General features: G+C 39.3%; 2 protein-coding genes and 1 non-coding gene across 4 annotated transcripts; 1 reads left to right on the top strand and 2 right to left on the bottom strand.

The window, feature by feature from the left end:
* Positions 1–4,070: 4,070 nt before the first annotated feature.
* TRNAR-UCG (transfer RNA arginine (anticodon UCG)) lies at positions 4,071–4,143 on the bottom strand. The gene has a single exon. It is a non-coding gene; the product is annotated as a tRNA-Arg (tRNA).
* A 2,532-nt stretch (positions 4,144–6,675) lies between these two features.
* LOC135939050 (eEF1A lysine and N-terminal methyltransferase homolog) lies at positions 6,676–9,445 on the top strand. Its single transcript, XM_065483193.1, has 11 exons — positions 6,676–6,881; positions 6,959–7,081; positions 7,136–7,352; positions 7,415–7,660; positions 7,719–7,999; positions 8,053–8,239; positions 8,293–8,391; positions 8,448–8,699; positions 8,755–8,890; positions 8,950–9,078; positions 9,130–9,445. Exons 1-11 carry the CDS (start codon positions 6,790–6,792, stop codon positions 9,405–9,407), a joined length of 2,040 nt encoding a protein of 679 aa, XP_065339265.1. The 5' UTR covers positions 6,676–6,789; the 3' UTR covers positions 9,408–9,445.
* LOC135939051 (uncharacterized) lies at positions 9,441–14,203 on the bottom strand. 2 transcript variants are annotated; one of them, XM_065483195.1, is made up of 12 exons: positions 13,891–14,203; positions 13,051–13,270; positions 12,345–12,587; positions 12,041–12,280; positions 11,889–11,984; positions 11,653–11,805; positions 11,441–11,592; positions 11,287–11,385; positions 11,130–11,230; positions 10,837–11,057; positions 10,087–10,277; positions 9,441–10,025 (listed from the first exon to the last, which is right to left on the bottom strand). In XM_065483195.1, the coding sequence occupies exons 2-12, from the start codon at positions 13,204–13,206 to the stop codon at positions 9,836–9,838; spliced, it is 1,842 nt and encodes a 613-aa protein (XP_065339267.1). In that variant the 5' UTR covers positions 13,207–13,270; positions 13,891–14,203; the 3' UTR covers positions 9,441–9,835. The 2 variants fall into 2 exon arrangements, with proteins under 2 accessions (XP_065339267.1, XP_065339268.1); XM_065483196.1 differs by having other exon boundaries at positions 14,016–14,203.
* Positions 14,204–14,500: the final 297 nt, after the last annotated feature.

Here is a 14,500-nt window from a genome sequence, read left to right as displayed (position 1 = left end):
TATAATATAGGACTAAAGAAAAACAGGTGGCTTTAAGTGCACAATTGTAGAAAAAAATATTTCCCTCGTTCTCGCACTGCAGGACAGCAACTGTTTCGACCCCTTCGTAGCAGTAATTTAGACGAACAACTTAACACAGTTCAAGCTTCATCAGAGCAACCTGAATCAACAATCGTTCAATACGATTGAATGCAATTATTTCAGACCAAAACATTAATACGAAAATGACGAAATTGTGTGAAACACAACCAATGCTGGACTAGGATGGGCGCTCGCTGGCAATTAATTTTGAAATGATACATAAAACAAGATGAAAATTTGGCTAGAAGAATTCACCACTTTTATAATCGAGAGAAAATGGGTTTCTATATAGCTTCGTTGTATATTTCTTTTAACAATCTAATGTTTAAATCGACTTTATTCCCAAGTATTGTCAAAATTATATATGGCAATATTTAATTTTAGCTGTGAGACCTTTAGAATCCAAAGTAAAGCTGCTATGTCGCTATGTTTTATTTCTTTTAATAAATTTCTCGCTGCAATTTTTTTCTCTCTTCTTCATTTTCTTACAGGGAACGCCACAAACAGATCTAACAATAAAATTGTTTTATATTAAAAAGATATATCAATAATTGAATGGATCAAGTATGCAATCCTTTTTCTATGTAAGTTCGCTTTTGGTGCATTATTTAGTTTTAACAAATATCTTCTTGTCTTCTTGTTTTTAACGTGAATAAATTTGGCTATGGCAGCATGGGAAAGCCTCAGAGACAACTGCAAGGCAGAGGAGATCCCACTGCAGAGGCAAAAAAGGTGAATCGCGTTGATTGATCACGCTGGAGTGGAAAAGGCCGAACAAATGAGCACTATGGTGTGCGTGTGTGTGTGTGTGTGTGTGTGTGTGTGTGTGTGTGTGTGTGTGTGTGTGTGTGTGTGTGTGTGTGTGTGTGTGTGTGTGTGTGTGTGTGTGTGTGTGTGTGTGTGTGTGTGTGTGTGTGTGTGTGTGTGTTTTGCTCAATTCAGTCAGTTCGCGCTCGGCGGCGGCGGCGGTTTTATATTATATTGGGCATGAATACGCAGCGTATCAAGCAAGGCAAGTCGCTCTCGCCGCTCCGTGACTTCAATGCCAATTTGCTAATCAATCCGACTTGTTACTTGAATTCCCAATAATGAACCTCCCTTCACAACCCTCCCAGCTGCAATCACCCCGCTCTCGCGCGCGCGTTTTATATGGTGAATGCTGCGTGCCCCGCGCGCCGTCATCGTTTTCTCCGTTTCTCTCTCTCGGTTCTCGCTCGCCCGCTCGCAGCCAGCAGGCAGATGAAGCGACGCCAAATTTTGAATCCCGATCTCATCAATCACCATTTGTTACGCGTGTAATTTTTACGTTTTATTATTTTTAGTCTCAAACGAACGGAATTCAGCCGTTGATTTTTTTGTGCGCGTGTCTGTTTTGCCTCCTCTCTCACCAAGATGGAAATTTCAACGCAAAAATATCCCATGTTTTTAAACTCTGCGTGGATTTACACTTTGCCCCTGGGTCGTGGTAGCAGTGTGTTTGCGCACAGAAAGTTTAGTTCCGCGTACAGGATTCTGTTTTTCTTGTGTGTTTATTAGCCTCTAGGGGTATGGGTTGGTTGATCCGCGGCACACACATCATAAATTTTGTCCTCTTACAGAAAGATTTAATATCGAGGAAAATGTGACTGCTGTTTCCTAGACGCAACGTGCTAGGCACTTCAGCCAAACAGGTTGCATACCTTCTGAGAATGCAGGGGCAACTAACTGATATGACGTGTGCTAGTTACGGATCTATAAATAGATGCTCAGCTAAGAATCATGCAATATATTATTGCATGATATTTCTTTGAAGACTTTCTTGAAGTTTGAAATCAGAATAGATTTTTACGAACTCCAATAGTGGACAATTTACAAAAGAAAATAACTGACGCTGTTTTCTCATGTGTTGCACCTTTTTAAAGATAGGCGATCGATGAAAAATTTGCAATTGTGGCAGGCATAATTTGAGAGTTATTCTAGGTGAAAACTATGTTAAAAATACAAAAAAAAATCGAACAAAATTATAATGCATGATTGGCGTCAAAGTGAACATTTATCTATCTTTGAAATTTGAATGCTAACATCATTTTTCAGACAAATGTCTTTCAAATGGGGATTTTATGGTTTTTTTATTGGTAATAATAATTGTTTGTTGTCATGACGCCAAAAGGATGTATATAAAGATTATTGAGCAACGGGGATTAAGTCATATTTTCTTCGCATAGTTGACCATACACGAATAATTCATTAGCTTGTATTCGTCTGCTTGTATTCAAAATAACCAAAATTGCTATAATCAAATATTTACCCTCCTCAAAATACGTATGAGAGAAGGAAAAGTGTCAGAGACAAATAATTCCATAAATGAGCCTTTAATTTAAGGGTAAAATAATGTTCAAACACACTGTCAACATTGAGAGTTGCTTGATTAAAAAACTGGTAAATCCCGGGAGATTTTCCACAAATTTTCAGCTACACATCTTTTATCTGGCTCAAAGGAAGTTACTTTCGCATCAATGCGAACGTTTCAGTCAACCAGCGAAAAAAACAGGCCGTTGAAATTAGTTCCTAATTGGCTGTGCTGTCGTTTGATAAATAAGAACCGCGCGTCGAGTCAAAGCTTAATTAGCAGCGAGCGAGCAAAGAAATTGCAGTTGATTAAATCGCGGCGTGTATAATTATTAATTAGCGATAATTATCAGTCGCCAAATAGAGAAATATCCACTTCTGCAGCAAAGGGCCGCGTGAATGAAACAGTGTGCACACTTAATTTAGCAGAAGAACCATCAAGAGCAAACAGAGTAGAGCAGAGCGAGAAAGCGTCGTCAAAACGGAGGAATTTGCCGGCAGCACGCAGTGCGGGACTGCATAATTAATTTCTCTCGCCTCAATTACTCGTGCTCATTAAAACGACCGAATTACAATTTGGCGCTGGAAAGAGAGACTGGCGTTGCGTAGGTGTATTTATTTTTCGCCGTTCACGCACACCCTCGGCGCGGAGAAACTCGAGTGCGAGAGCGAGTAATAGGCAAATAATTATATCCTCCCAGCAGCAGCACACATATCGTTCGGCGCGCACAAAGAGATCCGAATTTGTTTCCTCTCAAACACACGCAGTACGCACGAGCGGCTAGTCCCTTGTGTGCTGGTGCTGGTTGCATTATGGTCGGTTTCTTTTGATATGATTCACTGCGCAGATTTTCGAGTGAGTTGGTCAGCCACGGCCGAGAGAGATGGACGGACGGGCTCGCAGAGAATGGGCTCGCGCATGAAAGGGTAAAACGCGCGTGGCGCGAACGGTGGCGGCCACTCTGTTTGAACAGAATTCGCTCGCGACAATGCAAATACGAAGAGAGAGAGAGAGAGAGAGAGAGAGAGAGAGAGAGAGAGAGAGAGAGAGAGAGAGAGAGCCTAATGGAATGTAAACAATTAAGCATCCACGGAATCGGTAACTTTCCGCGTGTATATAGCAAGCACACATTGAAGTGAGAGAGGTAAACGAAATTGCTGGAGGAGGCGAGAGGGGTGCTATGTTTCATCCCTTCGCGTTGCACTACTCCCTTGCATATTTTGTGATCCTCCGCCAAGTGGGCTCAACACAGCTCTCCCCGCTTTGATTTTGGAAAATCATTTTATACGCTTTAACTGCATATGGTCGTAGATTTTGCAACCCTCTCAACCATAAGCAAAGAAGGGTGTTTGTTTACAAAGTTTACGTGCGATTCGTCCTCCCTATTAGACCACCGCACCGTCAGGATTTATATCAATTTTACCCTCCTTTTCAAAATATCCCTCCCTTTTAATTTTCTATCATATCGCACAATCCTAGAGTAAAAGGAGGAAATGAATAATTATTTAAGTATAAAATTTCACGAAACTTAAAGAAAAAACAATTTCTCATTGTTTGCACCAATTTCCAACGGTAAATTTGATTGTATGAGTGTCCATTAATGTGAAAACGCACCAACATCAAAAATTGATTTATGATTTTCAAAATTAAAAAGTATTGTCGACCGTGACAGGACTCGAACCTGCAATCTTCGGATCCGAAGTCCGACGCCTTATCCATTAGGCCACACGGTCTACATTCACCCCATTGCCATGGACAGCAAGTTGTGCGCATGAGGCGCGCAACTTGCTGCACTGGCGCCCATGCGGGGCGAGCGCTGTGATACGAAAAATCGATAGCCAGCTGTGTTCATGAATGAAAGATAGTACATATTGAAAATTTGTTCTTTTAATATTTTAAATTGCGGCTCAGTGCGGCGTGATATTACTCTGTAAAGGATCGTTTTAGCTTTATTTTGCTAGTACTGTTCGCCATTTCTTGCTTTTAATATTTCTATTCAATGTATTTACCGTCTTTACTGTATTGACTACTGCAAGAATAAACAAGAATATAAATAATTATTGATCAGAATGACGGCAATATTCAACGTAACAGTTAATCCTGAGATTTTCTGCGGTCACTTAGCAAGGGTTATTAATAAAAAGATCACACATTGAAGTGTTATTTATATAAAATCATAATGGGACCACAGAGCGAACATCATCCAGTCTAATCTAATAAGAATTCATGACTTCAACAAAATGCACAGAGTTATAATTAAAAATTTCAGTTTATTTCCGCGATAAAATTATTATTAATTTGGAATTTTCAAAATTTGTATAAAAGTTCGTATTGCTCACAACTATTATATCATTCCTAGTAATAAATAAATATATTAATTTATAACTACAATTTCGCATTACCTCAAAACGTCAAAAAACTCCATCATAAAAACCACTATATCAGGCTATCAAAATCATACTTTATATTATATTATTCCCTTACCGATAGCTTCAATTCATTCCTTTAAACGTTTAAACTATGCCGCAAAAAGTTTTACGAAATTGAAACATTACGAAATACGACTCCTATCAGTCCTATTCCCTGCTCTGATCGTACTAATGATGGGTGGCTAGTGAACAATTTGTAAAAAAATCACATTCCAATTTCCATGGTGTTTCGGCCCCGTAAACCTAATCAGCAGTACTTGGCTCTGCAAACAAAATGGATATCACACCATTAGCTGCGGAACATTCTGAATCAACGCGGTCATTGAAACCGTCCGACTGCACTTATCCAGCAATGAGTTCAAAACGAAAATAAGAACGAGTGACGAAATATCACCCTCCCTTTCCCATAAGTCGCTATAAATTTTTTTTTAAATATTATTATTGTTTATAGCACAATCAATTATTGCTGGCGGGTCTATATAGCGTGAATCAAAAGCAATATAACTATACTTGAAACTACAGATTTTCTCGTAAATTTAATAAGTTTAATATGTATTATAACAACGCTGTATAAGCACTAATGAGTGCAAAGCAGAGCTGCAAGAGCTTCATAGAGAAATTATGTATATTTGAGATGGGATGCATTTGAGTGGGTGGTGTGTTTGTGCGTAGAATCAATCACAGGTCTAATCATTGATTTAATTCCGCACGCTAACGCGCGTGTTTGTTGGGGTTGGGATCCTTTTATGTTTGCTCTGAGCGCAACGTAAGAGCCGTAAGAGCAAAAATGAAATTTCCATTATCAATGACTTTATATATATAGCAAACACTAGCTGCAGCTGTATTAAATTGAGTGAGCTTTGAGCCGCAACTGCGTATACTTCAGCCTATACAAGAGACTTTAGTAATCATGAACTATCAGCGAGAGGGAAAAGACTGTACTTATTAAAGCAGCTATATGTATTGCAATATGATTTCAAAAATATGCACAAGCTCTCTCACATATCAAGGTTTCAGATTTCATATTGCATGCGCGCTAGGATTCCAAAAATAGGACGGTATAAAAGCGGAAAAAAAGAAATGTAACACATATCTCTCACTGTCAGAAAATAAATTCCCACGGTGAGAACCAAAAAAATGCGGCTCAAATTGAGAACGCAACTTTGAGTCTTACCGTGAGTATATTTATATGAATAGCAGCAGGCGGTCGGACGCTTTTTGAATCTCACTGTGAGATCGAAACGCTCGCTCTCAGTTGAGAATGAAGCAAGCAAGCATTTTGGTTCAAACTTCAAACCGCGTGAGTATAAACGAGAAGCGGCTGACCGCTTTTGGTTCTCACTGTAAGAACCAAACCGCTCGCTCGCTTCAGTCTCACTTTTAGTCTTGCTGGTTTATGTATATATTAAAGTTATGTCTTTCCTGGCAGCGCAGCTAGAGTTAAAAAATATTGTAAAACCTAAAATATTTCCTCATAAATTCTAAATAACAATACTAAATGTTGATAAATGACTGGTGGCAGTTCAGATCTCATGTGACGTGTAATAGTAAGTAAGTTAGCCACCAACCGCGTACCGCATGGTTGGTGGTGGTCAATAACTAATTATTTATTTTTTAGAATCCAATTATGTATAATGTATTATTGTTTTAGTGTTATTATAAGTTGCACAATGAACAGCCGAGCTTATTCCCGCCATTGCAAATTATCTAAGAGAAATATTTTGATTGGTGAACCACTCACAGTCAGTCAGATAGAACTTCAGCTTTCAGCTGCTACACCCCTTTCCAGGCCGCAGCAGAAGTCACGCCCCCTTCATACCTTCATACCACAACGGAGAACGCATGCTTTTAAACCCTAACATAATAATTTGCTAGAGAGGTGCTTTGCTTGGTGCTTGGCAAGTTGGCAGTTTTTAAATTTTGACTTGACGGAAGAGAAATAACCTCAAAATGAATTTGTTACCAAAAGCCAAAGCAGAATTTGGCGAAACTTCTTATTGGGAGAACTTTTTCAAGAAGCGTGGATCCAAAGCATTTGACTGGTAAATGTCATTTCGAATTTTTGGCAGCAAGAGGTTATTTATTATACTAACTCGATGTGGTAATTTTCTTTGTTAAGGTACGGAGAGTACCCTGAGCTCTGCAGCTTGATTAGTAAATATATCAAACCTAAAGATGACATCCTTGTTATCGGCTGCGGCAATTCAACGCTTAGTGCAAGCATGTATGATGTTGGCTATAGGTAATATTAAAATGCTCGCCACAATTTTTTTCATCATTTTTGGCAAAATTCTAGGAATATCACAAACATTGATACAAGTTCAGTGGTCATCAGACAAATGCGTGACGCCAATGCGAAAAAGCGGCCCAGCCTAGTTTTCGAGCAGAAAGATGCGACAAACACTGAATATCCTGATAGCAAATTTAGTGTAGTTCTTGACAAAGGCACGCTTGATGCCTTAATGCCAGATGACGAAGAGACCACTCTTGAGCTGATCAACAAACTGTTCAAAGTATTATTATTTCAGAATTAATGTAATTGAAATCTAAAAATTTGTCTTTATTTGTGGTTAAGGAAATTGATCGTGTGCTTCGGGTTGGCGGTCGGTACATTTGCGTCAGTCTCCTGCAACCACACATTCTAGCGCATTTACTGGAACGCTTTCCAGTTCCATCGCCGGACGGGCTTGGCTGGCCTTTGAGGATTTGCCACTGTCCAGACGCGAGTGCTACCAACATCCAAGCTTCTTCAGGTGGTCCCTCCATGCCGGTTTTCTTTGTAGTCTGCACTAAATTCAAAAGCATTCCTGGCATGAAATCCGTGAGCGATAATTGACAACATTTAGAGATAAACAACCTACCCTTGGGCTCTTTTTTAGATAACAGAAATAAGTCTCTCTGAACAGCATTTGGATCGCATCGATTCAGAAGGAGTGAAAGAACAAGTTGTGTCTCTTCAGCAAGCTTCCCTGGTTGCGTGGAAGTTGCGTACAAATAAGCAGTTTCCAGGCAGCGGTGAGAACAAAGAGGATGACTTGAGCATCAATCTGCACAAACCAGGTGAAGAGAAACCAAGGTTCACTCTTAAAAGCTTGGACCGAGCTACATCAAGTAAGGGTGCAGCTCACAAGTTTGTTGCATTTGTTGTGCCTCAAGGAAGGTATGCTTCAAACATGTTTTCCCATTAAAAAAATTTAATTTTCGCAATATCAGGGAAACCGAGTATTTATTCTGCTCACCCGAAGGTCAGAAGCAGCTCATCAGCATGACAGGCGCTGAAAGATTGCTTTTAGTGTTTCTACACAGAGGACAGGTGTATGAAAGTATGAATAGCATCAGGGAAGAATTGGCTTCTACCATTGTGCAATTCGCGCCGCAAGGAATCCCTGAAAATATTCAAGTAGCCATTTAATATATCTATTTTGTTGACAACATCTAAAATCATTCTGTTAGATTCCCTTCTTGTCTTGTGGCAACGATATGGGTCATCGAGAAATCATTTACGAAGGCCACAGTGAGTTTTCTGGCGATTTTGTCGTGGAGGATGTTGAGGTCATACGTCTAAATCTCATTTATATTTTGCCTTTTCATGTTCGTTTTTCTTTCAGTGCGACGATGGGGAACATTTTAGGAAGTTGGTTTTTCTTTCCAATCAGGGAGTCGTCCAGTCTGAGGCCCTTCTCCGGAGAGCAAAAAATAAAAATAAACAGGGAAATTTGAATGTTGATGTCACTTATCTTGCTTGTGACCACCATCGTCTGATGTGCCTGGGACTGGCGCAGTACGAAAAGCCAGACGTGTTAATTATTGGACTAGGAGGAGGTGGTCTCTGCTCGTTCATAGCAAGGTGCTTCTCAGGGGTAAGAAGAAGTAATCTTTGACTGTAGCGTGTTTCTTACTGCTCTCTTTCCATAGTGTCATTTGACAGCAGTGGAAATTGATTCGGCCATGTTGATGGTTGCCGAGAGTTACTTTGGTCTTACGCTCGGTGACCATTTGAAAGTTGAGATTGGAGACGGTCTGCAGTACATTAAAAATGGTGTAGCCTCTGGTAATTTCGTCCTTGGCTCTCTTTGTTGGACGCATCATTAATTTTTTAATTAAATCAAGGCCTGAAGTATGACGCGGTTTTGTTTGACGTCGACAACAAGGACACAAGTATCGGAATGAGCTGCCCTCCAAAAGAGTTTGTTACAGAAGACATGCTAAAAAACGTGAAAAACGTGTTGTCTGATGATGGTATCAACTTATTTTATTACTACTGCCAGTTTCTGATTTATAATATTTTAGGAGTGTTCATCTTGAACCTAGTTTGCAGAGACCCAACTCTGAAAACTAACACCTTGCAAGAATTGATGTCGTGTTTTAAATCTGTAGCCTCTGTGCCGTTGAAAAACGAAGTAAATGATGTTATATTTTGCTCCGTAAGCAAATCCCCAGAAGAGCTTGTGAAGTGGATAAAAGATTCTGCTAGAAAAGCAAATGCACTTGCCAGGAAGTGTAAAGCTAAGGATCAATTGTTGAAAATTGATGAATTGAACGAGAGCTTGAGTTTGATTAAAATTTAGATTAAGGAAGTTTTAATAAACAAACTAAACAGATCAAAGTGCATTTCATTTTGCGATCAGACTAATTTATTACCTATTATTTTACAATCCACATATATGTCTATCACATATTTGAGTTTAAATATGTTATGTCGTTTCCACAATTGATAAACTCAAAAAGAAATGCTTATGAATTCAAAGTAGATTGACATTAGGTAAAATACAATCTGGGATCAACATGCCAATTCCTTATGTACTTAAAATCAGTCCTCTCATATTCTAATATAAGAAATATGCTCTACGCTTTTTCACTAACATTCAGTATTACTTTCAAAAAGATACATTAAAATCCGAGTGATATTATGCCTCCTGGTTTTAACAAGACCCTTAATGACTGAAAGCCAAGAAACACCAATAATTTCAATTGACACACACAAGCACAAAAAAGGTTATTTTTTGCTGCTAAGTAGACCAGAGTTAGAAGACTGCAGATTGACAGCTATAGTCTCGCTGATGGTGTTCACTGCTAAGTTGTTACACTCACTAGGGGTCGGAGACTGAGTTGGAGTTTGACCCACTATGTTCAGCGCCGATACTTTAGCACGCTCATATGCTGTGGCTGTGTTCAAACCCAGAAATCTGAAAATTAAGTATATTTTAAGTCAGAGGGATAATTATTTTTAACTCAAGTCCAAGTCACCTCATTCCTATGTAAAAGACCAACAGTGAGCCACCGATGGCTAGAAGCCTGATGAATGGCTCAGTAAAGAACTGCACGAGCACCCAAGCGACAGCAGCACTGATACACATTGCTGTGACAATTGCCGAGGTCTGGAGCCAGTGGTGCAGAGTGAATCCTTGTTGCCAGTCCAAGTGAGAACTTTGCTCAACCTGGATGGGTCAAACGAATTAGCAACTGGTGTACATAAATACAAAAATCAGATAACTTTGTGACAAACTTTTTCATGTGATTGCACAGACATATTATTTATTTTACTTAGTGATTTATGAAAAAAACATAAGAGTGCTTTTGAAGTCAAATCAGCATATAAATTATGAGGGGTTAATTAGTGTGGTAATATTGACACTGGATCCATGTTTTTAATTAAGAATCTGGATGCCAAGAGTATAATTAATAATGTATGCACAGTTAAAAACGTTTTAAAACTATTTCCTCAAGATTCAGCAAAGCTCTAAATCAACACAAAAGAAGAACATGGTCGCACCATATTATTATTTATTAAATCTTAGTCTTTGGTAGTATTTGAGTGTTAGACTGTGTTCCCCAGCCCCCATATTTTAATCTAATTTATTTGTGAATAGTGCCACCCTGATTTTAATGTTACGACTTCAATTTGAGCGACAATTTTATTTATGATGTCCAAGCAAATCAAGTTGGATTGTGAAACATCTGGGACTGGATACTAAAGAAATCCGAGACAACAGCTACCTGATAGGCGGAGCCACAAACTTTGCAGCGCAGCTTGTCACTTGCTGGAGATTTGGGATCATCAAGGGCGCTCTCAACCAACCATCGTCGTAGACAATTGTGATGCACGTTGCTTACGTCTCCTCTACACTGGCATGGCTTAATGAGTGGGCCGGCATCTTTCCTTTCAGGATCATAGCAAATCCAGCAATCAAGTCCGTCTTCACAATCAGATTCTTCGCCTAATCAGCAAGGTCACCATTAATTTCGTTTTTGAGTTTATTATCATGCTCTACGCATTCGTTTCAACTCACCATCTGAGTCGGTTGATTTCTCCTTGGCTTCAGCTGTGCTGCTAAAATCAGCCTCGATCTTAATAAGTTTCTTTGGATTCAAAATCCACAGTTGCTCCGGACTAAAATGCAAGACGTTGTAGCATATAATTGTGCAGCAGGTCAAACTGATCCCTACCTAATGCAGTTCCACAGAACACAAGGGAACCACAAAACAACTCCAATTTCAACGATGTGGAATAGAATGTCATGCCAATTTCGACTGACGATAGGAACCCTAAAATTAAATTGATGCAATTCATCAAATTCGGAAAAGAGCATGGCAAACTTACTTTGACTTCCAAAATTCGCTGAGTGTTTCGCTGAAAAGGAAGCCAACGACAATAAAGAGCATAATTGCTTGCGAGACTAAGCCAAGTCGAGACTGATGCAGCTGAGAGGTGTCAATTTTTCTGCTGATTTGCGGTTCAAAGTTCTTGTCGAGCTGAAATATGTACGAATTGACAATGACAATGGCTTAAGAGGCGATTTGAAAAAGACTGACCAGTCTGCTGGACGAAGCGCCATCCTCCTCTTTGCTGGTAGATGCTTTGGCCTTTTGTTTCTTGCCCTTGCCATTTTCTCGGTTAGTCCAACGGTTGGCTAACGTCATTGCCATCACGGATGCCTCATGCTCGCAGATGAATCCACCTCGGACCTGATATAAATAGGCAATTAGAATTCAAGGGCAATTGTTTCGCATTTTTTTCTTTAAATCAATAGAACTTAGGGGAACCTTACCTTGAAATACACCTCTACTCCATAGATAAGGAAAAATACGACCACAATGAAGAGAAGAACTGCGTAGCATCCATTGAAGACGTGAACATAGAAATTCTAAAAGCAAGAGTAGGTAATGAATTGACGTGTTATTGATTAAATCTTAAACTTGCCCTTTCTTCAGCAGTAGGAGCAATCTTAGTTGTGGTGACGAGCTCGATTATCAGGAAAAAGTATGATATTATGTTGAAAATGACAAATCCTAGAAAGGATTTAGACAGAAACTGTGGTCTTTCACATCGCACGTCTTGCAAGTGAAACAATTCTGCCCAGAAGCATACAATTAGGGATGATCCAGACAAGAGAAGCGGGTAAAAAGCACTCATCATCGTCCTTGGCCAGCCATCTTCAGTCTGCAAAGATAGTTTTGAACGCTCAAAATGAGAAAATTAACAGTCGAATGATGGTGTAGTTTACATTTGGTGAGGTAAAGTATGCGCCTCTGATGATGGTAGCCAGAAAAACTACTATGTACAGCAGTTTCTGAGTCGTGATTCGACACGCTCGCCACAAGGAAGGGGTCTTCATTTTCTGGAACTCGGCTGCGATGCACATTATCAGCTGAATGAGGCACACCAGTGCCAGAAAGAAGAAAATCGACGCGAATGCAGCGTGGTAGCTGAAGTTGGGCGTCCGACACACCTCGCCCTCATATTGGATCTGGTTTTCATTTTGTTAGTTAGGCATCAACGTTAAAGTTTTGAGTAATTTGAATCGGGTTTCACACTGTATTGTGGACAACACCAGGTCGATCAGTTCTACTTAAATTTAATTTTTAAAGGTTAAGTCCATGTTTTTAACTATGCAATATGCCTGGTTTTCCCGATAAGCTATTTACCATTTGCTAATATCAGTATCTACTGCTTTTAAAATTCACATTAAAAAAAAGTTGGGTGTACAAATATAAAAAATTTATAGAAAACTTGTGCGCAGTAAAAATTAAATTTTGAATAATTTTGTTGTCTTCTATATGTCTTCCATTATTTCATTAGCAATAAAGTAACATTGTAATTACATTAAAATAGATAGTGAATAAGTGATAAAAATCACCATTGCTCCATAAAATATTTTGGGTTCGTAGTGACCTAAAAAAGAGCAATATTTATTTGGTGTGTATACATACCTCGCAGACGCAGGTGCCATTATGGCACTCGCCATGACCTGAACAGTTGTCCAGGCAATTAGAACTCTTGTTGCCCCAGGACATTAGGCCAAACTTCATCAATACAGACGACACAGAAAAATGACCGTCAGACGAGAGCGAAAGCACTCTGTCCATTATGTTTGCCGATGTCGTATGTTTTTAGTCCCAAACAATCAACACTAGGCGGGACAAAGTCGAACTGTAAACATTAAGAATAATAATTATACTTACATAAAATCAGATAAAAATTTTTTGAGTGGCACAAGCAGAACTATTTTTAATTCGATTTTTTATTAATTAACAATTTCAACTTACACTGGCAATGAGAATAAAAAGAGAGGTTTAATAATTAGAGAATTTCATCATATCAAAATGATGAATGAATATTTTATAATGACTTTGGGGTTTTGAAGTTGAGATTTTTTTCCAAACATCACGCTCATTATAATTATTCTACTTTTAAATGTTTAACATAATATATAATGATACACTCGATTCTTCAGATTCTTGCCATGATAAATGCATAATTCAGAACGTAACAAAACCTTTATGAAGCCAGACACACGTTTTATTTAAAAAATTACTCGAATAATAATAGTATTCGGTGCAAGCATTACAATTCTCAATTCTTAACGAAGGCTACTAAACATTATAATACAGCTGCAGCAACGTTCGCAGAACGCTGCATGCATTAAACGTATGGGCCAATCAGGAATTTTTATCTTGTGTTAAAGAACGAAAAGAGTTGCGTATTTTCAAAACTGACAAGCATGCCATGATTTCAAATAAAGGTGGAGCAGCGATTGAATGATAACGAACCTGCGAAGTAAGGTCAAAGAGTTTCATCAAGACCATCTCGGGACCTGGACGACATGTTACATGGGGCAACTAGCTACGATTATCGACGGATGTGCGGAAACTTTCCTCGCAACCGCAGCACTCACTTGGGACGCGCCAGTCCGTGGTATGTTGTACTCTAATCCGAGTAAGGTCGAGGACCCGACCTTCGGTCCTAAGCACAGCTAATGCCGAGTTAAGGGCGATGAGACGGGCAGCAAAATGTTTTTCGTCTCACTCGTCTCTTCCTTTTGTTGTGGCGACGAGGGCGAGCGAGAAAATGACCTAATCGAAATCCTTTCTCGTTCCGCTATTCCGACTGAAACTGGACCGTGGACTGAAAGCTCAGAGGCGTTCCTCGATCCCTGCTCGCCGGTTGGTCAAACCAGATATGCACGCCGCCCATTGGATCCATTTGAATGAACTTCAATGACACGGGCTACTGCTCTGCTGCGAATATTCCATGCTGGACTGTTCCGAAGGAATGTAAGACTCGCCCCCTTCATTGTGCTAATTATATAATCGAATAAAACACCAAACGCAACATAAATTTAACAATTAATTAACTAGCAGGTGCAGGAAATTATAAAAA

This window comes from Cloeon dipterum, chromosome 3, assembly GCF_949628265.1.
Source record: "Cloeon dipterum chromosome 3, ieCloDipt1.1, whole genome shotgun sequence".
In the NCBI taxonomy this organism is placed as follows: Eukaryota; Metazoa; Arthropoda; class Insecta; order Ephemeroptera; family Baetidae; genus Cloeon; species Cloeon dipterum.
This window is presented reverse-complemented; position numbering and strand designations above follow the sequence as displayed.

Coding starts and splice junctions, on each gene's coding strand:
- LOC135939051 (XM_065483195.1), bottom strand. CDS start 13,206: ATGGACAGAGTGCTTTCGCTCTCGTCTGACGGTCATTTTTCTGTGTCG. Junction 11,985..12,040: donor CTCCTACTGCTGAAGAAAGG/GCAAGTTTAAGA, acceptor TCTTGCTTTTAG/AATTTCTATGTTCACGTCTT. Junction 10,026..10,086: donor GTCTTTTACATAGGAATGAG/GTGACTTGGACT, acceptor CTTAATTTTCAG/ATTTCTGGGTTTGAACACAG.
- LOC135939050 (XM_065483193.1), top strand. CDS start 6,790: ATGAATTTGTTACCAAAAGCCAAAGCAGAATTTGGCGAAACTTCTTAT. Junction 7,353..7,414: donor TGATCAACAAACTGTTCAAA/GTATTATTATTT, acceptor TTTGTGGTTAAG/GAAATTGATCGTGTGCTTCG. Junction 8,700..8,754: donor TAGCAAGGTGCTTCTCAGGG/GTAAGAAGAAGT, acceptor CTCTTTCCATAG/TGTCATTTGACAGCAGTGGA.